Source organism: Argiope bruennichi, chromosome 6, assembly GCF_947563725.1.
Source record: "Argiope bruennichi chromosome 6, qqArgBrue1.1, whole genome shotgun sequence".
Taxonomy (NCBI): Eukaryota; Metazoa; Arthropoda; class Arachnida; order Araneae; family Araneidae; genus Argiope; species Argiope bruennichi.
This window is the reverse complement of record NC_079156.1, coordinates 4,554,489-4,580,372: the sequence shown is the minus strand read 5'-3', so window position 1 is coordinate 4,580,372 and position 25,884 is coordinate 4,554,489. Positions and strand designations below refer to the sequence as shown.

The window sequence follows — 25,884 nt, the reverse complement described above, 5'->3', positions numbered from 1 at the left end:
GAATCTTTCTTCTTTAGATTTTAACAACGGAAGAAAATTTCATGATTGGATGAAACAATGAAAATGATTTCAATTTCATAGTAACAAAAAAATTGCCAAAATTCACGAAAAATATGCATGATTATTAAGCTATTATCATCAAAAGGAATTGGTTTTAAATTAAATTTTGAAAAGGTGTCAAATTTATTTTGGGGCGATAATATTTTTAAAAGTTATTCCGGAAAGGCGGCAAAATCGCACTAAATTTTTGATTCATTAAAATCCGAGGTATATATTCCTACTCTTTAACCCTTTCTAAGGCCGTGGGAAATATGCTTTCCACCCAATTTATCAATCTTTGTATGAAATGATGTAGGTAGGCATAAATTCTGACACATTTTTTTAGAAAGACAGAAACTTAGATGCCTCAGTTCTTTATTTCACATAAAATGATGGGTCTTGGTTTGTCACTTCATTATTAATTAATCAAATTAATTAATTTATCAAATTAAATTTATTAATAAGCTCAATGAATCCCTTTTCGTATTCTAATTTCAGGCCTAAAAATATTTTAACATAATATGACTAGAAAAAAATGGCCCTTTAAAGGGTTAAGGTATATAAATATGTGCCAAATTAAGTAACTATCAAATGATTTGGCCTGTAAAGCGCGAACACACACACACTCATGTTTATCTTTAGTAGATATATACATGCTGAATGAAAATGACAATGACATTTTTAATTTCATCCAAACATTTTACTTTTTTCAAAAAAAAAAAAAAAAAAAAAACTAACTTGTATCATCCAAACATTTTACTTTTTTCAAAAGAAACAAACTAACTTGTATACGATTTCATTTAAATCAAATAGCAATGGTTCGGTCCATCTTTATTTATCATATCTCTTCGGGGGCCACCACATTTTTTAAAATTTTATTTTTTACGAAATAGGATTGGAGAACATATAATAAGTTAGAATTCATCACTTTTCAGAAATACATTTAGTGACTCAAACAACAAAATATAATTATCCCTATTATTTAAAGGATTTTCCCAACAGGAATGACTTATTTATCGTTAAAAGTTAAGAAATTAATTATTGGACACCCTATATATATATTTGAACGGAATCCATATGATCTTTGACATGCCTACATACAGACCCATGACAAAAGTCAAAAACTAATGATTGTTTGGCAACTAAATATTGTGGATAGATGATTTTAGTACATTTTTTTGTTCCATCCACCTATTCAAAGCACCTCATCTATGTGTTGTTTGGACTCCCCCTTTTAATGAGTTAGGAAATTGTACTAACTATTTATTTCATATCGACTTTATCCCACATTAAAAATGGACTCGCATTTCAAATATATTTCATGGCAATATTTCCAAACCTCGCAAGCATACCAGAAGTAATGCACAGAAGGTTTGCCAAATTTCGTTCTGGTCATTTTTCACACAAAAGTATGTTACAGCCCGGTTTAAATGGGCGAGAACCATACCATGGCCGCTATCACAAGTGCAAAACATGTGAGATGGCAGAAAAACCACCGGGAATGGCATCCCCACAAGTGAATCTGTGTTTCAGTCGCGATTGAAACCAAAACTGGACGCAGAATCTCACACCAAATTTGATATATGGAAGTCATTGTGTTATCACGTTTACATGCTTCCGAAAAATACACCCCCTTGTTGAGTTTGGCTCAGAATTTGATAGGTATTTACGCTATATATAAATGTTACACATATATATGTAACATTTATATATATATAACATTTTTTTTTGTTTGAAGCAGAATGCAGGTTTGACAAGCAGTGAAGAGACTTTGTATTTTTAATTCTCTTTAATATCTATCTCGGTAAAGCAATTTATTTACACGCAAACGTAGCGTGCCACAAAAGCAGAAGTAAGAAAGAAAGGCAAAAAGGGACGAAACAAATGATCACTAGTCTTGTATAACATAGGATTTCCGGCCACGCGCCGATGCAAGACATGTTTTGTCCTTTGACAAGGGCAACGGAAGTAAATTAAACTGAAAGTGGAATTGGATCACAAAATAAGAGAATATTTTTAGAATGAAGTTACTATGGGCTAAAAGAAGATAAAATCTTGGAAATGAATTAAATTGAAATTAGAATTAAAATATCATTACATATATATATATATATATATATATATATATATATATATATATATATATATATATATATATATATATATATTAAATCTGCGTACCAAATTTTATTCCTCTAGCTCAGTGTTTCCCAAAGCGTGGTACGCGTACTCCCAGGGGTACAATAAGAATTTGATGGGGGTACAACTGAGGCGAAAGTCATCCCCCAGAAAATCACGTGACTCCGTCTAAAATGAAGAAAGGCCCAATCATCTGTGGTCCACTGTCCCTCCCCACGTGATCGAAATCGGAGAAACCTTCGATTTGAATTCATGACGACTTTTTATTTTGCCAGCCTTTATTAGGTCACGGAACAGGACAGGATATCTTTAATGTTATGAATAAGTTTATGCAAGAGGACAAAATGGATTGGAATAAATGCGTTGGAATAAGCAGAGATGGAGAAAAAAGTATGGTCGGAATTAATAAAGGACTTGTTGCAAGAATTCGAAATGTTGACCCGAATGTCATATCCACGCATTGTTGCATACACAGAGAGGCTTTGGCAACACGTAAGATGCCCGCTGAACTACAGAAAGTTCTAGATGAAAGCGTAAAAATTGTTAACTACATTAAAAGCCGTCCTTTGAATGCACGACTTTTTTCGCAAATATGTGAAGAAATGGGAAGTAGTCATACCCAGCTTCTTTTTCATACCAATGTTCGTTGGCTATCTCGAGGAAAGGTTCTGAATAGATTGTTTGAACTTAGACATGCACTTCAATGTTTTCTTAATGATAGATTTGAGTTGAGAAATTGTTTACATGACTGGAAATGGCTTTGTAAACTAGCATATTTAGCAGATATATTCTCCGTTTTAAATTGCCTGAACTTACTGTTACAAGGCAAAGAAAATTCATTGTTTCATGTTCAAGATAAAGTAAACGCTGCCATCGCAAAACTAAATTTATGGCAAAAGAGAGTTGGTAGTGGAGAAATAGACTCGTTTCCCTCTCTTCACGAGTTTATAACAAGATCGACTACTAAAATTGATGCTGATACTCTGAAATGCATAACACGGCATTTAGAGTTTGCAAGTGGGTTTGAAAAACTATTTCCCTGATTTCAACAAAAATATTGAATAGATAAGAGATCCGTTTAACATTGACGCAACATCCATGCCAGAAGATTCGACGCATGCAGAAGAAGAGCCATTGTTGGAATTGGCTACAAGCGTATTTTTGAAAATTAAACATAGGGAGAGTGCCTTAACATCATTCTGGTTACAAATGCAACACGTGTATCCGGTCTTAAAAGAAAAAGTTCTTAAATACATCATGCCTTTTCCAACTTCATATTTATGTGAAGTTGCTTTTTCAGCATTTGAAGAGATTAAGTCGAAAAAAAGGAACAGACTATTGGACGTGGATTGCATCTGAGATTAAAATTAACAAACAGGGAACCAAATGATGACGATCTGTCATCTCAGCACAAACCATTTCATCCTTCTCATTGATCCAAATAAACGTTACTTACAATATAAGTTTTATTTATATTTTATTTCTCTATTCTTATTATTTTGTGTATGTCACAAAAAAGAAAAAAATAAATATATTTTAATTGCTATTAAAATACATTTTTTTTTTTTTGACGAGATACTTAACGTTACGAAAATTATAGAAGGGAAACGCATATGTCAAAAGTTCGAGAAACACTGCTCTAGCTCCCTTATAACTTTTTTTCAAAAAATAAATAAAATGCTTTTTCTAACTCAGGGTGGTCTAAAACGTGGAGTTTCGTCAAGATCCCGAGTGTTCCGACCTGTCACTTGTGCTGCCCTCTTGCGGCAAAGGGAAAAACACTTCAGTGTATCGTGAGCGAGTGATGTGTGCGGTAGCAAGACAGCGTGCTGCTAAGCAATGATGGCCAGAATAAAAGGAAAAAGAGTCCAAAATTATTCTTGTGTGGTGATTTTTTAATAATGAGATAGCAATCGACATAAATTTAGTGAGTGTATGTTCATATGGTCCGTCTCGGAGGAGGTGAAATAGCGATCAGCGATGGATTACATTTTTTGTGTGTGTGTGTGAAAATGTGCGAAGCGGATTAGCGTAGTGCTTAGTCAAAACACGAACCGAAACTTGTAGCTTGAGTGGTCGTAAACAAATCAACTCTGTGTTTTCGCGTATTCCCTCGCCCCAATTCTCAAGGATAATTATTGTGGATAAGTGTTCAATTACTTAAATTTTCATTATGTCTTTGTCTAGTTTGAAGAAAGACGAATTAAAGAGTTTGTGTACGGAACTAAATATTCAATTTGCATCTTCCGCTAAAGTTGTAGATTTGATAAGTATAATTGAGAATAGTGACATTTATAAGGAAAGAATTGAGGTTGTGAAAAATTTAATTAAAGAGATTTCAGACGAAAGAAGTAAAAATTCGGATTAAGCCGAAAACGAAAGGCGTTCATTAGAACAAAAATTGGAGATTGAAAAGCTTTCGCTTTTGCGTGTAGAGAAAGAAATAGAGCTTTTAAACCTCAAATCCTCATCGTGCGAGTTTAGCGCTAATGAACAGAGTTTTAGTTTAGAGAATTTAATTAAGAGTATCAAAGTTTTGACGATTCCTGTTCCCAAAAATGCTGAATGTTTTAATCTCTTTTTCAATTCGCTCGAAAAAGCTTTCAAAATAAAAGGAGTTAGTGATAAATTTAAAGCGGAAATTCTATTAAATCTATTAGGGGATAGAATTGGCAATTTAATGGTTTATATCAAAGAAGAAGAGTTGAGTGACTATGAAAAAATTAAATATATTGTCTTAAAACAATTTCAACCAACTTACAAGAATGTCTAAAACAATTTAAAAATGCAGTAAAATTGCCAACAGAAAATTATGCGCAATTTGCTTCAAGAGTTAGATCTGTTTTTGAGTATTACATTCAACTTCGTAATGCGAATGATTTTTCTAAATTGTGTGAGTTAATGGTTTCTGATCAGATTTTTAGCACTCTTCCTCAATATTTAAAAAGTCATATCAGTATTAAACAAGGAGAATCTGTTTTTAATGTGCAGGAATTAAGCAGAGAATGTGATTTATTTGTGGCTTCTAAAACCGGAACCAAAACTGAGTGCAGTTCATTTTCCCGCGCAGTCGTTACGAATAAAAATGAGCCCTAAATGCTGCCCTCTTGCGGCAAAGGGAAAAACACTTCAGTGTATGGTGAGCGAGTGATGTGTGCGGTAGCAAGACAGCGTGCTGCTAATCAATGATGGCCAGAATAAAAGGAAAAAGAGTCCAAAATTATTCTTGTGTGGTGATTTTTTAATAATGAGATAGCAATCGACATAAATTTAGTGCGTGTATGTTCACCGAGTTCAAATTTTTTGACCTTTTCTGTGCTTCATATACGAGAAAATAAAAATTAAAACATGTTGACTATTTTAAGAAATTCGATTTAAGAGTCTCTTAATCCACTAAAGAAAATTCATTTGACACAACACATTAATATCTGGATTCTGAAACGTAACGAAATTCATCTACTTCCGAAACGACTAACGACAAAAAAATTGATTGTTTGTAACAATTTTAACCGGAAACACCGTAAGTGAACCAACCGAGATAACATCAGAAATTGAGATTCACCAAAAGAAGATTACGCTAACAGGTTGGCGAGATTTGAAATTTTACCAAGAAAATTAGCGGTTAATTCAAACGCCTACGTCCAACATCTCATCAAACTGCAGGGTGCGTCGTGAAAAACTGCTGCAAAAATTAAGTACTTTTAAGCACCTTAGCCCCAAAAATTAAGCACCTTTGTATAAGTATGCACACATAAACTTCGTATTTTCTAAGCGTAGTATTTTTTCCCCCTATTTTATAATAATGCATAGTATTTATTGTAAAAAAAATTCTTAAAAATTAATTTTAAATATTTTTTTTTAAATTTTAATATTTATTTCTGTATTTGCACAATATCTTCTTCTGCACAATATCTTCTGTTCTGTTTTTGACGACTGCAATATTTTCGCTAAATTTTGTATACGAAAAAGTAAAAATGCCAATTGAAGCTTTTTTTTAAGAAAGTCTTTCTTGAAGCCATCCCGAGACAATATATCGCATTGTCCAAAACTAATTTCTCAGAATAAAAAAAAAATAATTAAAATTTACATTCAACCAAAATTTTTTTTATTATCAAAAGCTATTCTTTTTTAACCTTTAAAACGGTGTTAAAATAATTTTATGCCATAATATGCTTTGATGTTATGAAAACACATTAAAATTCTATTTTTTAACTAAACTTCGAATTAAAAGTTTGAGAAATCCGTTCTTAGTGTGCCTCTAATGCCCAAAAAATAACATCCCAAACTTCATGCTCCTAAATTCAATAGCTTAATGCTGGGTGTTGCTCAGGACTTTATATATAAAAAGAGATTTTGTTGGAAAAAAATTTCTATAAGAATTATAAAAAGAAAAAAAAATCATTATAAAATGATAAAACCTAAATCCTAAAAAAAATTAAAAAAAAAAAAAAAACTTTTTAAAAACATTTTTTTACAAATATTTAAGTACCAGATACACCAGGGTTTTTTTTTTTTTCTCCCTTAGTCAAAAAAAATTTGGCCAAATTAATCCAACAAATAAAATTGTTCAAATGGATGGGGACATTCAAAAAATACCACGAAAGATATCATGATAATTGAAAATTAAAGGTGTCAAGTTAAAATTTCATTATAAAGGGGGAGGTGCAAAAAAGAAAGGGAAGGGAAAAAAGAATCATCAAGCGTTACCTTAATATGTGCTGGAACCCTTGGAATAATTCTTAGAATTTTCCCTTTTGTTGCTTTTCTTTTTTGATACACCCGGTAAACAAGCCTTTGTGACTATGATTTCAAATTGTCATTTTCAACTTATGGGGAAACAAAATAAAACGCTTTCTTCACTTCACGAGAAAATTAAGTACTTTTTAAGGACCTTTTCTGAAAATTAAGCACTTTTAAGGTGCTTAAAAATGGTTTTCAAATTTAAGTACTTTTCATGACGCTACACACCCTTAACTGAGTGATTCAGTTCAAATAAAACAACCAAAATTGGCGAATCGTAATTATAAATCAGCAATCAACCTGTTGTTGCTTTTCAGCATGCTAATTCAAAACCCAACACATCTTTGATTATTAATCCAAACTTATTGGAGCTAGTGGGGATGTGCTATTACATCCACCACACAGCGCTGACCTTAAACCTATAGATTTTCATTTATTTACTTCAATACAGAACTCCTTAAATATTAACATTATTAATGACTACAATGATGTAAAATGTTATTTAATCCAGATTTTAATTTTCAAAATCAAAAGTTTCATGAACATGGACACTGCCTGAGAGAGGGCAGTGAGAAGTCCTCAACAAAAACGGACAATACTTAGTTTAATAAACCATTTTTTCAAATAAGAATTTTAAATTTTCTACTTATTTAAAACCAGCAATCATTTAACAAAACGTCTCTTCTTGGCTCAGTTTAGTAATTTAAAAGGGTTAAAGCGTATGTCTTGGACATTATTACTAGAAGGTGAAAAAATTGAATATAAAGTATTTAAAAGGATTACTCCCCCCCCCCTCTTTATTATTCTCATACAAAAAGAAAGCATTGTAATTGCCAAAAAAGATCTCGAGATATGGATGAATTTTCAAGTTTTTAAACGAGTCTGAAAAACAATTTTAAAAATTATAGCTGCTTATTTGTTTGTGATGTCTTTGTAACAAGATTATGGAGGAGATGTTATAAAAATAACAGATTTCCATCCTATTTTCACAAAATTTGTCTTTTGGAACTCTTACAGCCCACATGTGGACACCAAAATTCAAAAATGCATAGAACAAGAGAAAGATTTATAACAAGAACTGTATCAAATTCTAAGTCAAATATATCACAAAATAGGTTTAACTCATCTTCTATTTCTCTAGCTGTGAACCTGCAAATACTATAACTATATGGTCATGGTACCAAGATACTACACATTCAACTGCTCGCTATTTATAATACTTGAAAGCTTGGATGAGTGGGGCAATCCTCCAAACTGCAGATCTGTGTCAAGTATTGGTTCCAATCGGAATAAAAGACACAGGAATGCATTCTGGATTTTGTAAAAAGCGCCCTGTCATAGTGCATGAGAAAGTTAAGGGCACAGTGTCCACTCTGCTTTAATCCTGACTTTAAATACATACTTATTTAAAAACCAAAACTATTTTCAAATGGAGTCAAACCTTTTAAAGACCAGTCTGACCATATTATCTGGTTTCAAAAATGAAAACCCTCCATGCTTTAATGCATACATTAGTAGAGAGAAGCCTATACTAAAAGAAACCACTTCTTCTTCCATCAAAATGGGAGGAAGATACTTTCTTATTAAACAATATAGAGAAACAGTTTATTTTCACTGATTGATTTAGAACGTCTTAAAATGTTACCACTTATTTTTCTAAGTATAGACTTGCTTTCAGTCATGAAAGGCTTACTTCATCCAAGATAATGAAAGATGGGGCTTTCAAAATGGTCCTGGCAATGGCCACACGCTGTTTTTCACCTCCGCTCAATTTCAAGCCTCGCTCACCAACAATTGTGTCATAACCTGCATTGGGAAACATAATAAGCTCTCAATAATACACTTTTCTTTTCAAATCCATAAGATTAAAAAAGCAAAATAAAATGCATTACCTTCTGGAAAACTTAGTATTTGATTGTGTATATCGGCAGCTTTAGCAGCTTCTTCAATTTCTTCTGTGGATGCGCATGGTCTACCATAACCTATATTGTACCTTGACGAAAAGTTGTTAAAATTTGTTTTACATACATTTCTTTTATTTGTAGATTGATTAAGAGATCATTCTTTTTTCTGAATCCAATTCCCGAACAAAGAATCCTTCTACTTAATACAAGGTAGTCATAAATTATTGGACAAAGTGCACAGTGAGAAATTACTATAAAAATTCAGTGATTTTAAGAACCTTCATTCTGATGAATGAATAAAAGTCTTGATGTAATGACTTTTGCATATTGCTTTTTTTTAAAAAGTTCTTTAAATTTTTGTAATTATGATAGTAATTATATACAAATAATACTATTCAGTGAGAAAAATTAAAGCCTTGTGTCTTATAGAAATGAATAATTTTCTAAAAGCAAAGCTAATGATCTATATTGTCCTTGGGATTAAAAGCTCACCATTGTGATTAATTTGATAACTTTAATATGAAACACTGCAATTTCAGAGACATAATATAGCTGTAATAGGCATTACAGCTCTTTCATGTTGAAAAAAATTGGCTTTATTGGAACATTTTTCCCAATTAGTGTAGTAACTGACAATACAAAGAAAAAAAACTTATATATTACTCATTGATTCATTCAAATTCTAAATGCTGGTTCAATATTTTTTTTTTTTTTGTATTGTATAGCTATAAAATACTGCAGTTTATGGCAGTATTTACTAAAAAGCAATATTACAGTGAAATAAATTGTAGTCTTATGAAATAAAAGTATCAGTTATTTTTCCAAAATGAAGCGGAAGATTTGTAGTCATTAGAATTACGAAAACTCACATAGGTTTACATGTGTAATAATTTCACAACTGAATGAAATGTTGTTTCTGTTTCACAGACATAACTATGCCTTCAAATGTTTCACATCGTAACAAGCATAATTATATTATAATTTCACATTTAAGCAATTCATTCCTTACTTAGATCTTTGTGCATGGTTAGCTGAGGATGAGAAAAACTCTGATTCAAAGTATGTTCTTTCTTCTTGCAATAGAAGAAATAAATGCACATATGCAACATTTTCACGCAATCAAAGTGGTACTTACAAATCAACCATAGATGATAGAAAGAGACCGTCTAAAGCTCAAGGCACAATCAAATTGGGATTTCGCTGCACATCTAATATTCAAGTGAAATAGATAGACGTTAATGTCACTGCAAGAAGCATTCTCAGGTTTGCCATTCAAATATGGAAGAAAAAAAAAATCCCTGCATTTTTCCAGTACGCATATGATATATACGAGGAAATGTGAACAATGCTCATGTGCTAGTTGTAATGGAATAAATATACTCTATAGTTTTAATGAGTGGAAAAAGCAAGTTTAATAAATAAATGTGAATTTAAAAAAGATGCAGTTTTTAAAACAGTAAAATTTTTGAACAAGCAACCAAACATTTTCTATAGTATTCTTCTAAAATATGAAACTGGTAAAAAGGCTATTTTTTTTTTTTTAAAGTTTCAGTAGCTCCACTAGTAATTAGAAAATGCAATCATCATTCCAATATCTATATTTTTTCTCAGCCTTAAGTTTTTAAGATCATCAGGCTCTATCAAAAATAAGTTCTAATGTTGTTTTTTTCTTATGCTTCTTATGACAATATTTTTTATTAACTGTTTAACAAAAATGAAATTATTTTCATATAAGAAAGGCACCATTGATTAAGATGTCTGAACTTTAAAGAAATGGCTGAAGAATATCAGCAATATAAGCGAAGCTAATTTTAGAATCAGACACCCATTTATAATATTATCACTAGGGATTGCAATATCAAGCAAAAATTCAATACCGGCATTCAGTATTTTTTAGATCTTAATACCAGGATTAATTTAGAAAAAGAATGAAAAAACAGGTGTTCCTTTGTTTTATTTGCCAGTTTTATTAGAGATTGTCGCGTCAGTAATCTCAGAGCTTGGCATCAAACTTGGCGACCACTTAGCCACATGGTGACGGATTTGGCGACCAAATACAGATTACTGGACTAATTTAATTAATTAATATTTGAAAAAAAACTGTATTAACATCAAGTGTCATCCACTACAAGTTTAAAAAAATGTATTTGAACTTGAGTGGATGAATAAAAAGCATTTTATTAGCGATTGAAAATTTGAACAAGATATATAAATATATATAGGGAGAGTGTGAACTAATAGTAAGAATTGAAAAATAGGGGAATAAGTAGAAAAGAGGTACACAGCTGTTCTATTTTTGGTGCTATGGCTACAATCTTTTATACTTGCAATGCTCAGAGAATTGTATTTTTTTAGATGGAAAAAAATCAGGAATTAAGGAACATAAAATTATTTTATTTTCCTGCATTTTTCCTGTTTTTTAGATGATTTTTTAAATCCCTTGTATTTTTCTGGAGCCATAGCAACCCCTTTTATAAACATTCAAAGGATCTGAGTCATTTATTCAACCCTAAAACAGATAAAGAAGCAATTGCATTTATGTTTGTCTTTAGATAGTTTAAGCTATGAATGAATGTTAGCTGAAACAATTATTTACTTTTTACATGATTAACTTGTCTTTTAAATTATTTAAATTCATAAGTTTTCTTTGATGCATCTAGTTCACAAAGCTATGCTTTTGATTTGTTCTATTAAATTTCCGAAGCTATAAAAAAGAAAGGTTTTTGTGTACGTGTGTCTTCTCGAAAAAATAAGCATTTTTTAAGGACGTTTATTTCAAAATTAAACATTTTAGGCACATAAAAATGATTTTCAAATTTAAGCAATTGTTATGAAGTCCAAGCCTTATTGGACTATTTTAAAAATCTAATTCATTTTTTTTTATGGGAAAGCTATTTAAAAAGCTTTCATACGGTCGCCTCCAAAACAGACGGGACACTCTTCCAAATGCACCACAATGGAAGATTTCCAATGCAAGGGTTAAAATGGTTCTCATGCAATAGAAGGACGAGTGAATTTACTGGTTTCATGAAAGCAAATTGCTACGGTTCAAAGACTCTTTCGTTTAGTGTATCCAAACAATCAGTCTCCAAATAATAATTCCATTAAGAGTTAATACATTCATCAACAGAAAAAAAAAAAAAAAATGGAACACCTTTGTAATTGATTATAGCATCTGCAAAAATTTGGTGTGATGGGAATGACTTGAAGGAGCAAGTTTGTTGAGATAGAGAAACTGATTCTGAATTAATTAACTACTATGTAAAAATTTTTCCATTATGGTTATCTTTTTTTTTTTTTCCAATGAGCTGATTTGTTTTAAAGAAATTATCATCTCAATAAAATTTTATATAGTATAGGGTTTTGAAAAATGGTACTTCCAAAGTTAAATTAGTCTTATGAACTTTCAGTGATATCTCGGAAACTATTATATATTGCTCAAAAAAAAAAAAACTTTTCTTAAAGTAAATTATTAAAAAATTAAGTATTAAAGTAAATTATTTCATAAAATCACAAATTAAATGCATAAAAAATGCAAATTTAATATTTTTATGAATTTTAAAAAATGGATGTGGGGGGAGAAGTAAATTGCTACATTTTTACATGGGAGTGCTAATATAAATGCTAATATATATATATATATATATATATATATATATATATATATATATATATATATATATATATATATATATATATATATATATATATATATATATATATATATATATATATATATATATATATATATATATATATATAGTGCTAATATAATATAAAAATTTACATGATATGCGAAAATGCTGGAATCCAAAAATATGTGGCCCCAAAGTTTTAAGTTTTTAAAATAGTCACAAAAATTGTAAAATTGCTACAATGGATTTGCAGCACCCACTTTTTGATGGAATAAAAAAAAATAATTAATTAATATAAGTAATCAATAGTGAGTAATTGGCTAGGGCTGGCCTTATACTGAGTTATTGCAAGAAGAATAAATGAAAGCCCTGCAATACCTAGTGTACAATAGATACAGACTTCAAAGTTATATTAGTTATTTAATTAAAGTTATTTAATTGGAAAATGTTATTAAAAACTGTTTGACTTTTGCATACTAAGAAACATAAAATATGTAGGCACACTACATTTTAAAAATCAATTATAAAAAAAGTATCTAATATTTTATGATCACTCTCTACATGTAATATTCATCGCGAACTGGATATATTAAGAAGACTCTAAACAACTTCCAAGAATATTTAATAATAATTTTTATCAAAAATTTTCAATCATTCAAAATTTATTTGGGAATTCTGATAGAAAACATAAACAAACTTTAACCATGAAAATAACCATTTAATCAACAAATAATAAGAATATTTTTAGTGGTGAACTGATTTTTTATAAATTAAAATACATCAGCTTGTTAATAATAAAAGTGATTGAAACTCACCGAATGCTTCGATTGAAGAGAACAGTGTCTTGAGGAACTACACCAATACTTTGGCGTAAAGACTTTTGTGTAACCTAGACAATAAACAGAAAACAAGATTGGTACAAGCAGAACTTGAAAAATGAGTTAGAATCAGATTTTTGAATGTCTACATGTGAATTGTTTCATTGGAACACACACATATATAAGTCAAGTGATCAATAATAATTTTTAATGTTGCCAAAATTAAAATCCAGGCAGAAGATAATTTTTACAATTGTATCACAATAGAATATTCTTTTAACGTTTTTTCCCAAATAATAAGAAACTTATTAAACTTACATCAACTACATTTTGACCATCAATCAACACTTCACCAGAAGAAACATCATATAGTCGAAACAGTAACCTAGTTATGGTACTTTTCCCACTTCCAGTTGGTCCAACCTGTATCACAAATTTGCAATATTTACAAACTTTTGCATACAATGAAAATACTCAAATAAACTAATTACATCTATATATTCTTCCTTTATGTTGAATATAATAAAGTGTATTTTTTGGGAGATAATTTTATGATAAACTTGTTAGTAAAGATTATTTAAATTATATATCTTTTTAAATGAACTTGTACAATCTCAGTTTCATTTAAAATTTGAGCAGCAGAAATGAAAAAGATTCTCCATATCAAACATGTCAAATACAAAAGGCCATTAGCACATAAAATTAATTCTACTTCCAGTCACATTTTTCCATGTAAAAGGATGTCAAATGGTCAAAAGTTTTTCGACTCAGAAAATTCATTAGAAATTTTGGTTGGAGAAAATTTTTATGCTTTATTGACAAAAGAAACTTTCTGAACAGAAGAAAAAAAAAAAAAAAAATTGAAGTTTTTAGAAAAAAATTGTTATTAAACTAGATGCCAAAATCCTACTAATGGAATTTTTTTTTTAAATCTTGATTATTAGTATTTTTATTCCAGTAAGAACAGAAATCAAAAATGCATTTTACTTATCAGTCTCTTTTATTCAAATTAATAAAACAATGCTTTGGAATGTATGAATTCTAATTTTCTTTTGAATATTTTCATTATACTCACAGCCTTTCTGTCTTCATCTTTTTTTTTTAAAGAAACAGATCTCTTTATATAGTTCAGAATGTAAGAAAATAGTTTAATTATAACTTTGTTAACGATTACTAAATTTTTATTACAGCTTCTAAAGCAAATAAGAGTTCAAAAATGAGATTTTTTTAATGATAAAAATGGAAGGCATTTAATGAAATCGTGAAATTCTTTGTAAGTTATTTTAGTTCATTTAGATTAGCATCTAATTTGGAAGCAAGAGCTATTTTGAAATAGATTTTGATTTTGAATCCTGATCAAATAACATTTGAGTCAGTTAAAAAAAACTTTATATGCAAATAACTAGTCATTTACTAGCAGATCTTTTCCATAGTGGTTCTCTAAAAGAACAATTCAGTCCATTATAACCATAGGTGGGGAAAGAGGGAAGGTGCAGAGGGAATAGTATAATTTAAGGATAATATCAATAATATAACATTTAACTTAAAAAACTTATATAGAATCTTTTAAAATGAAAATAAGATAAAAAATGGTTTAAACAAATGCAACTTTAATTATTGTACTGCAATAATTAAACAAATAGTTCAGCAATTTTTTTATTATGGCATAATTCATATGTTTCACATGCTTAATGAATCTCAAAAAATGTTCAATAATTTAAAATTCACCAATACCAAAGCAACAGTTTTTCCAGCAGGAACAACAAAAGAAACATTCTTTAATATCTGCCTCCTATAAAAAGATACAAAGAGAGTTTGTTTTCTTTTGTTTGAATCAAAATACATTTGAAAAAAAAATGATAAATTTCTATACTTACTCAGGAACATAAGAAAAGTTGACATTTATGAATTCAATGAAGCCAGATCGTATTTTCAACGGGCGAGCATTTGGCTTGTCTACAATCTATCAAATCATAAAAAAATTACAAAATATTGAAACAAATATGTTTAACATAAATGGTTATTAAGTATCATGGGCTAATTGTACAGAAAATATGATCAATTTCATTTGTTGTGTGTTGGTGTTAGCGTGTGTGAGTAATAATTTCTAATTCATCTACAATCTAAAAAGTTTCTCATTATTCAAACTCCGACTCCATAGAGTAATTTTAACCTCTGAATTGTATGGACTTTTATTTTTCTCAAAATAGTGTTATGGCAATTTTTTTTCTAAAATTAAAGTTCAGAATATTTTTTCATACTTTCTCTTTCCTTCCTATTCAATCCATTATATTATGTTCACTACAGTTAGGAGAAGAAAATCTTGATAATATATATAAAATTTGACTATTTCCTTAAAATTATTAAGAATAAAAATCGTTAAAAAAACTCAATAACTGTTTCTTTAAAAATATTAATACAGAAAATTTAAAATATATTATATATAGATGCTAATGGTGTGGCTCTTTCTATGTGTATTAGCATTCTACAGATCAGACTACTAAAGTTAGAATTAACAAATAGTATAAATATATTTTTAATTATTGGAATGTGACCTATAAAGCATATTTATTTAAATTTTAATTAAAAACTAAATGAAATTTTTATGTTTACCCGCAATGATTTCCAAAAATATTTCTTACACAATTTTAAATTTACAAAAATATTTTTAAAGTGATTCCAATTTAATTAATATATAATTGTCTTAAAAATTTAAAGAAATTTTAATATTCCAAAATATAATTTAAAGCAATCGCAGCTGAATTTCATAATTCTAGCTCCATAAGTCTTGTCTGTAGAATGCTAACATATGCGAATGTACTTTTATTAACAGAAGAGATTGTGGCAATATTTCTTACATGCAAGATATGGAATAAAAAAATTAAAGGATGCTGTGAATGAATTTGAGATAAGTCTCTGCAAATTCATTTTATCTTTTTTTTTTTTTTTTTTTTTTTTTTTGCAGTTTAGAGGTACAAGTGCAAAATTAATCATTTCAAGTGCAAGAAGCAACTAATATTTTTACACAAATATCATCATGTTGATACCATCAAGTACAAGCAAAATAATACTAAAAATCAAAATACATCGATCATTGCTGTATAGAAGACTGTATTGATAATTTCACAAAATCAAGTTAAATATATGAGTTCACTGACTGCCCCTGATTATATAAAAAAAAATCCTATGTGAGAAGAATAATGGAATATTAATTTACCTCTGGTTCAGTATTCAGCAACTGAAACATATTTTCCATATCCACAAAGGCTGTTTGAATCATTCTTGGGAAAAAGAAAAAGAAAGAAAAGTAGAAATAATTAAGGGATTTGCAAAATTCATAATAGAACAGTGGCTAACATTTAAATATTCGGAATTCAATCCTCCATGACCCTCTTAACTAGTCCAATAACTTTTGGAATTTTTAATAATATGCATGAAAACAATTTTTTCATTTCTTTATGTAGATATACAATGAATTATACCAAATTAAAACATTGAAATTCACCAACAGAGGAAGGAGGAGCAGGTCTTTTATCTCGTAATTGTAGGATTGTGGCATAATACAAGAAATGCACCAAATATGTAGAAATTTTTTTTAAAAAAGAAAAAGATTCAAAACATTATTACATTAGTGTACATTTTTCAAACAAGATTAATTAATTTATTTAATAGAAAACATGGAGAAAGAAAAATACAAATACCAATTTTGCACTACACAGACCAATTTTGCACTTACACTGTGGAGTCAGATCAATTTGGAAAGTGGAAAATTTTGGCACAATAGAAACAATGAAATTACATGTTTTATTTCAGCCTGATTTGTGTACATACTACAATTTGATCATTTGCAATAAATACCAAATCTGCCAATAGTAGTCAAATGTAATTTTTTAAATTAGTTCTTGTGACCAATGAAAAAACTTAGTACAGAGATATAAAACTAAAAAAAAAAAAAAAAAAAAAATATGTGAAAACAATTATAATGTAATAGAAAATATCAATAGGCAAACAAAAATACTTAATCAGAAATTAAATATGTCACAATTTGAAATTCCTCTATTTCAAACTTAAATTTTTATTTACAAAGTTCGAGGAAAACAATGGCTGCTTTACATTTAAGTTTTCCAAATTTACACATCATTTATTAAATAAAGCTGTAAAACAATCCCTTTTTTTAAATTAATTTATTTTTTAAAATATATTATTTCTATTTAATGGTACTTATATGGATAACATAGCAAATGCAAAGCTACGGAAGTTTAATTTTTAGAGCAAACAAATTTAGTTCTTAATTTATTACATGCCATAGAATGTATTAAAATTTAACAACAATATAACAATCTTCATTTTATTACTTAGAATCTTCAGGGGAAAATGCAAAGAAGAGTTGTGTAACAAAATTGAGATTCTAATTTTTTTCTTTTTTTTTTAAATCACGAGTATACCTACAAGAATGTTTTTCTACATAAAATAATAATAAATTCCTGAAGAACTTTGCTTTTCCTCAGCCCCAAATCTCTCTCTGATAAGCATGCGCTGTAACAAAGCACAGTCTCCTACCATGTATATAATATGAAAGAAGGACAACAGAAAAGGCTTTTTGTTCTAAAAAAATATTTGTGTGAGTTCAACATTTGAAAATAACAAAAATAAAAGACAATTAACTACATTTAAAAATAAACTTAAAATTATTTTTTACTGCAGTTAAATTTGAATGAAATTTTTGACTGTCTTAATGTTTTATTTAATAATTTAAAGTTGCACATTTTAAAGAATCTGAAAAAACACTTTCAAATTTCTACAATACTAACATTTTTTGTACATCCTTATTTGGAATCATAATTCATATTTTAAGGGAATAAAACATAACAAGAAGCCCAACTTTCCAAAATACATTAACATTTGTTTTCTCACTTAAAATATCGAAGCATATCTTTAAACAGTTGTAATAGAATAAATTAATACTACGTTTTTTAATTTTATTTATTTATTTATTTCATTTTGGCAATCCTTGTTACTACATGAGAATCTGAATTCTACTTTGCAACATAAAAAAAGAAAAGTATTTTCTAGTGTACACTAGGAATTAGAATAGGTTACGAGTCATTGCAATAATTTCAACAGATAAAGCATCTGTCAATTGGCCAAGATAAAAATTTCACAAGAACCAAAACAGAAATGATGAATTTTATTTTAAAATAATTTTAATAACATTAATAACAGTTTACCAATTATGAATTTAGTTTCAGTTATGGCATAAAGTAGTTTTCATATAAATTGACAAGAAAAAAATCTCCTCACACATATTTATTTTAACTTTACATAAAAAGAATCTTTTATAGCTCTTCAGCAGTTGTGTGAATCTTTATAAGTGAAGTAAGGAAACTGGAAAAGCACATAAAATTAATTTTTTAAACTACTACTAGCTGATACCCAGTGTGTTGCTGCTGCACAAGAAATAATTTTAGAAATATTTTTTGAAAATTGAATTGCTAGCTTTTTTAATTAGCAACGATAGGATGAATGATATTTATTTTCTTGTCAACAATAAATACATTCATTGAAATTGAATGTTATATAAAGGAGAAGTATAAGTCATATTTATTCTATTTTTTGGACTTCTTTATTCAAATGCTTAAAAGTAGACAATATTTTTTGTTTTTTCGTCTTCAGCAAAAACAAATTCCTTGGCTGCCTGACTCATGAGCATCCAAAATACAACTGGCCTTGTGTAAAACATGGATTTTCTAGGAAATGTTTGTCCTTGCACCTTGTTGATGATCATCGAGATAATTGTTGAATAGGGAACCGCAGTCATTTGAAATCAAAAGGCATGTTGGTGTGAATAATGGGAATGTGTGGAATGAGCACATCTTCTCTTTTCACCTTTCCATTAAGAATAGTTGCCTCAATTCTTGCTGCATGCTGATTTTCTGATTCTGATGTAGTGATCATTTAGCACGCACGTTGTCTTTCAATTCTTGCCTCATGTTATCTTGATTCTTTTCATAATTTTCAAATTACGAAAATTCTCAAATCGTTCGTTTCCATTTATTTCTACGTGCTGCGAAGGTAGATCTACTTAGTAAGGAACGTTTGGGAGGCATTTTTTTTTTACGAAATAATTAACACAATACACGCTTATATAACTGAAAGATCGTTTTTTAATTCACTGAATAAACAGAAAAATTGCTGTGTGCACAGGAAAATTTACCTTACATATAACTTACCATGAACGGCATCAATCATAATAATATTATTTTGTATGTGTGAGATAAACTCTGAATAATATGTGCGGTTCAATACAGCCAAAATACTGTTTCCGTAGAATGACAATATCTTGTGTAGATCACTAATCATTAACAAAAAGAAAAAAAGTTAGCACTTTCTCTAAATGTTTTTCATTTTATTTAACTCACATTGATTGGCATCAATGATAATTTTCTTTTGTTTGATATGCTTGCGCTTAGCTCCGAATTACATGTGCCGTTTATTGCAGTCAATTTTAAAATAATGTTGAATAAAGGAAACGTATGAAACGATTTGTTTGTAAATTTTATTGTGTTCAAAATAAATGCTAATAATTCTACTATGCTTATAAGCTTCTTGCAAGTGCAAGCAATAAGTTGGCAAAACTTTTATCGCAGTGCATAAATAATACTTATTACAGCAGTGCATAAAATATAAAGAAACAAAAAATTATTTTTATATATTAGATATATATATATATAATATTCAAAATTATATTTCACAAACTGCTTACAATTTTTATGAGTTCATTCCATATTAATTTCTAATACTCAGTACTGTCAATCAATATTTAAATAGTTCACATTTTCTTATTTTAGATTTTAAAAAATAAGCTATCTAATTTTTTAGGTATTCCTATTTTGTAACACATTCTTGGTTTGGAGGATTCACTCAAATATTTTTTTTTAAACTGAAAATAACATTTGATATAATTTGTAAGATAAAATATGAATAAAAATAAAGATGAATATTTGTTCATGATTTGTTCAAAAACTTAATCTAACATTATTTGATGTACTGAACATTATTTCAAATATTTAATTAAAACTAAGTAGAGGTCTACCTATAATATGTTCCAAAGAAATTCAAAGGTGTATAAAGCTGCAAAATATAGGAACTGAAAAGTACATAGTCTCCAGAAGTGAGTTTCCCATCTACCACATAATGAGCACACAAAAGCGCACCTGCCATCACTCCAATACTGATGACAATATTCTGAACTGTATTCAAAAGATTCAATGATGCCGTGCCGATCCACTCGGCAACCTAAAAAATTATGAACAGATTTGATTTTGAAATTGATTCATTGCATTTAGTAAGTTTGAAAAAGTGAGAGTGTTTCAGATTTTAAAAAATAAGGCAACTAAACTCTAAAAAAGAATTTAACAATGCAAATGATAATTATACCTAAAACATCACAAATCAAATATCAAACAAGTTATTAATCTAATTTCGAATTTAAAAGGTTTCTGTTAACTTTTTTTTTTGTTATAACGAAAAGAAGCACACATATAGAGGTCTGCATTAACATTTTATAAACGTAAATCCTCTAAAACCTCTTGTATACACATATAAAATTATGGAAAGATAGACACTGTTCTTGACTTTACACCATTCAAAGTTTTTCAACAGACATTTTATAAATTATCTGTTTATTGCAAAAAAACCAGATAAAAAATGAACATCTTTCACATTTGATAGTATTTATTGAGGGTGCATGGGAAAGATTTACAGCTTTCTAGAACAATTAAAGACATGATTTTAAAATTTCTTATTGATTTGGAGACAAAATAAATCCTTCTTAAACAATTGATTTCATATAATAATAACAGTTCATTTGAAATAAATTATTTTTAAATCACTATCATAATAGAAGAGCACAAAAAGTTTTAAATATATGAAAAAGGAAGAAAATAAGTTGATTTTAACTATTATGAAACATTTAAGTAGAAAGAAAAAGAAATTCTACGAAAATTAAAGCTTTGTAATCTTAATTTTTTTAGGGTGAGGGGGGGGGGATTGAAGTAAATAAGTTTGCAATTATTAGAAAAAAAACCAAGTTATAATTAAAATTTTAATTATAATTAAATTATATAAATTTCAAATATTCAAAATTTTAAAATTTAATAGTGGAAGAAAAATGTATTAATTAAAGATGCTTGCTTCTTAAATAATATTTTTAAAAAAATCTCTTACTGTAACATTTTTTTAGTACTATTAGTTTGTGATTGATAAAATAATTTTTTTTTTTAAACTTTAAAAGAATGCATGGCAATACATCAGGTCATTAAATTTAATGAAACATTTCTCTCTATTAATAATATAGAAGAATATGTGTATGTGTGTATTAGTGTTCTACAGGATAAACTTTCAGTTCTTCTGTTTGGTACATATATACTTTGGATAGTTAAAATGTACAGTTGGGAGAGATTCTTTAAAAAACTAAACAAAATTATGGCTTTTATCTATGATCTTCAAAAAATATTACAACATACAAATGATTTTTACATCATTCTAAAAAATTATACTTTCAATGATGCCTTTTTTTTTAATGTATATTTTAAATCAATTTTTTTTTAATAATGTTTATTTTATAGCAACATATTCCATTATAGATGCAAAGCTCACATCATTTTTATTATTGTTACTAATATTTCATACTGTCCCCCCCCCCATTCTTGAGACTCAGGATATGAAGATTCGATTTATCTTTTCAGGATGAGTAAGTTTCAGCGTTAATTCACTTTTCAATTTCAATTCACTTTCAGTGTTCAATTTACTTTTTTTTACTTAAAGTTTTAATTGAGGAATGAAGCAATGTGAAAAACTTTTATAGTCCAGCTTTACTTTGAATAATTGGATGTATAAGGAAAATGACAGAAAAGTAGGGAAATGCATAGCATAATGAAAACAATAATGTAAGACTTCTAAAATATATGTCTATCAAAACTTGAAATCTAAGAAAGACCACTGAGGAAGCCAAAAAAGACACAGTTGTATAAAATATTATTTGAAATTTTTAGAAATCATTAATCCAGATAAACCAACCGATCGCCTCAGGAGTAAGGCTAGTAATCTAATAATAATAATAATAATACAACTTATAATCTTTAATCTTTATCTCTACTAATAATAAAGGAGAATGAATATGTGTTGAAACTTTAAAGGATAGATTTTTTTTTTTTTTGTTTTTTGTTTTATGCTAGAGTTACTATATTTAGCACATATATACATTGGTGGGTGGGAATAAGCATCCTAATTAAGAATTGAGATTTTAGCACTTTTCCATTATAATTTCCAAAAAATATACAGCACAGAAATAATTTTTATATCATCTTGAAAATTCAAAAACCTTTTTACTGATAACAATTTTTTGCTATATATATTTTTAATAATTTTGAATCACTTTACAATAGATCTCATTGTTTAACTAAATTTCAAAGCAGTCTCAATTGCTCTGTCAAGCAACCACACGATATTCTTCCATTATTATAAGTTAAGGAAGATAGATTTTGTTAAACATCTGTGTAGTTCACATGAAAAACAAAAATGCTGCTATACTGTAAAATTAAGAAGACAGATATTCTCAATTATATTTTTATTAGCAGTATGATGTGAAGGGATTAAGACACTATACAGATAATGAATATAAGATAAGATGTCTGCCACAATTTGATACTTAAGAAATATTTTCTCGGGGAATCATGAACATTAAGCTATGTATATGACATTTAATTGAATATATCACAAAACAAATCCCAGTCAAAGATAGTCAGTTAAATAATAAAATCATTTAAACAAAGATTAATTTAATAATTGCTTTAATTATTAGGTATGAAATCAGGTAAAAAACATAACAATTGTTACTTTGCTCACAAAGCCATAATTAAACCTTTTCTTGCATTCCGAGACAACTCTCAGAAACTGAAAAAATTCCCACTGTTAGAAAATAATTTGTTATTTTATTGTGATACCCTGAAAATATGTCCTTACTCATTACAAAATGGCATAAAACTTTGATATACCAACCTGATAGCTATCAATTGCTTTTTCATAATTTTCCATTTCATACAACTCAGCATTATAATATTTTACCTGCATTTAAAAAAACATAACAAGATTTATGCAGCTAAAAATTATAAGACACAAATGGAATATGACACTAAATAGAAAATTCTGAAAGGAAAGGAAGAAAAAATAAATTTAATAAAAACAGTTTTTTTTAAAACTTTCATTAGTGTATATAAAAAGCAGAATTTTTAATTTAATTTATTTTTTACTTTTTATTCTTCAGTTTGTATTTCATTATTATAAAGATAATGGAATCTTAAAAGTAATTATTTTCACAAATTTGTTACCAGGTGAGGCTACTCACACTAAACCAGAATCATAACGAAAAGAAATGATTAACTGACAAACAAATTATGATAATATACAATAGTGTATAAACAGTATGAAGACTAAAATATATAATGCTTGAAAATTCTGGCACATGAAGTGAGTGAAAAATTGATTCCAAAAATCTATCTTTATAAACATGAAACATTAAATTAAATGTTTAAGAAAAGTTGGCTATTAAAAAAAGGCAAAAAGAAAAGTATTTATGAAAGCCCTTTAATACCATTAAGCAAGTTCACAGTAATTTTTTCAATGAACTTTTTCCCCCATCGGGTATTAAAAAAATACCAGAAATTTCTAATCATATCATTTATTGAAAATATTTTCTTTTTTTTTTAAAGATAGTAAAATGATTAATAAAATCTATTTTAAAAATGTTATAGAGAAACATTATTATGAAATTTATTTTATACTTAATTTTATTTTCAGATAAGAAAATATTTAAATGTGGGAAAGTTTTACAAAATACAGATACAAAACTTTTGAAATAACAAATGACAAGATTGACATTAAAAGGATCTTATGTCCCTTGAGAATCAATAGAGCATATGCTGTCTCACCTTCTTGTGAGAAAAATAAAAACAAGAAAACCTTTTTAGATGTGAATTATTTTATGATTAGAGGGACAGAACTTAACTCATGCATTTTTTAAAGGACAGAGCAAATTTAGCATAATTCCTGTAAAAGGATTAAGAAGAAATTGTTATTTTTTAATTCTGATCATACAAATGATTTATTTGTAAACCTCGGACAATACAGTAGTAATTTGACTATTTTTTAAGAAATGATAGGATATTTTTTGGAGATAATTATTTGTTTTTTTAAGCAAAAGAAATAAAAAAAAGTGCTGACGAAGAGAGCAATTTTTAAAAGATGAGAATGTGAGAATAAAAAATATCTAACCACAACAAAATGAATTTCAATAAAATAACATTTTAAATTTATAGAATAAATATTTAGACAAAGTGAAGAAAAATGACATTTCCCAAAAAATTTTTGATACAGGACTCAGAATAAACATTAAAAGTCACAGAAAGTCAATTTAATATGGTCACAGACATAAATGCTTTAAATTTATAAATGAATTTATAATTCATTTTAATTCAGTCTGATTTATCAAGTACTTAATTTTCATTTGACTTTTATTAATTAATTTTAAAAATTTCTAAAATCAATTAGAAATGTAATATTTGACATCACTGTTTTAGAATCAACATTTAGTATGCTTAGTGTAACTGGCTACAATTAAAAGATATGCACTTATCTAATTGCTTATTCTGGTAATTTCTGTTATACACTGAAAATACTACTACTGACAGAAAGTTAAAAATTCACATCATTACAATGCAAAAATAAACCTCCAATCCAATGCACAACATACTCTTTCAACTGAGACATGCCCCCCCCCCCCACAGATTTGAAATATGAAGCAAAATTTAATAAATCTGGCTTTGAAACTTTCTGGGTTTTTTTATTATCAATTAATAAACTCAATTTTTAAAAATTTCACATAAGTTTTATATAAATTTATTTTCCACAGTTTTTTTATACATTGTTAAATAATCTAATAATGAGCAAATAATGTAGTTATAAAGATGTATTTTTTTATATAAGCTTATACATATTTTCAATATATGAATCATTCGTGTATCATGTTATCCTGCTTGAATAATTTGATCTGTATTGAACAGGTAATATAACACTCACTATTAAAATATAATTAATCAAAATTTAGATACCATAATAGATTAGTCTTTAGTTTGCAAAGCTATAATAAATCTCCAGTCAGTTTTGCAACCTATAAAAGTTTTGACTATTTACTAACTCACTAACAAAAAAGTCTTGTATAAATAATAAAATCAAATATCCTTAACTAAATTTTTGGAAATATTTACAGTTTCAAAATTGAGAAGAGAATCGACACATTGTGCCTCCACTTCATTGTCTAGTTTATTAATGTTTCTTCTAAACTTGGTTCTCCATTCAGTAAGCCACACAGTTGAAACTAAAGAAGGAAAAGAAATTATACAAACATAAGGAGATTTTAAGGCTTCTCTTTATCCCATAAATAATAAGAAATGTGTGTTTCAATGTGCTCATGCAACCTACCTATATATGCATCTTATTTTAGCAAAAGAATAATAAATTTAAATTATACCATATATTTATGATTATAAGCCA

General features: G+C 28.0%; 1 protein-coding gene across 2 annotated transcripts in view; it reads right to left on the bottom strand.

Moving 5' to 3' along the window:
• Positions 1-25,884, bottom strand: part of LOC129971429 (ATP-binding cassette sub-family B member 6-like) — a 57,263-nt gene that overhangs the window by 6,645 nt on the left and 24,734 nt on the right. For both annotated transcript variants that reach the window (XM_056085184.1, XM_056085183.1), the window contains exons 8-17: positions 25,599-25,708; positions 23,335-23,400; positions 20,369-20,571; positions 16,493-16,556; positions 15,153-15,238; positions 15,010-15,067; positions 13,594-13,698; positions 13,273-13,346; positions 8,811-8,911; positions 8,612-8,724 (exon numbers count right to left, since the gene is read on the bottom strand). In XM_056085184.1, the coding sequence (XP_055941159.1) occupies positions 8,612-8,724; positions 8,811-8,911; positions 13,273-13,346; positions 13,594-13,698; positions 15,010-15,067; positions 15,153-15,238; positions 16,493-16,556; positions 20,369-20,571; positions 23,335-23,400; positions 25,599-25,708 (980 nt within the window). The remainder of the gene's footprint in view (positions 1-8,611; positions 8,725-8,810; positions 8,912-13,272; positions 13,347-13,593; positions 13,699-15,009; positions 15,068-15,152; positions 15,239-16,492; positions 16,557-20,368; positions 20,572-23,334; positions 23,401-25,598; positions 25,709-25,884) is intronic.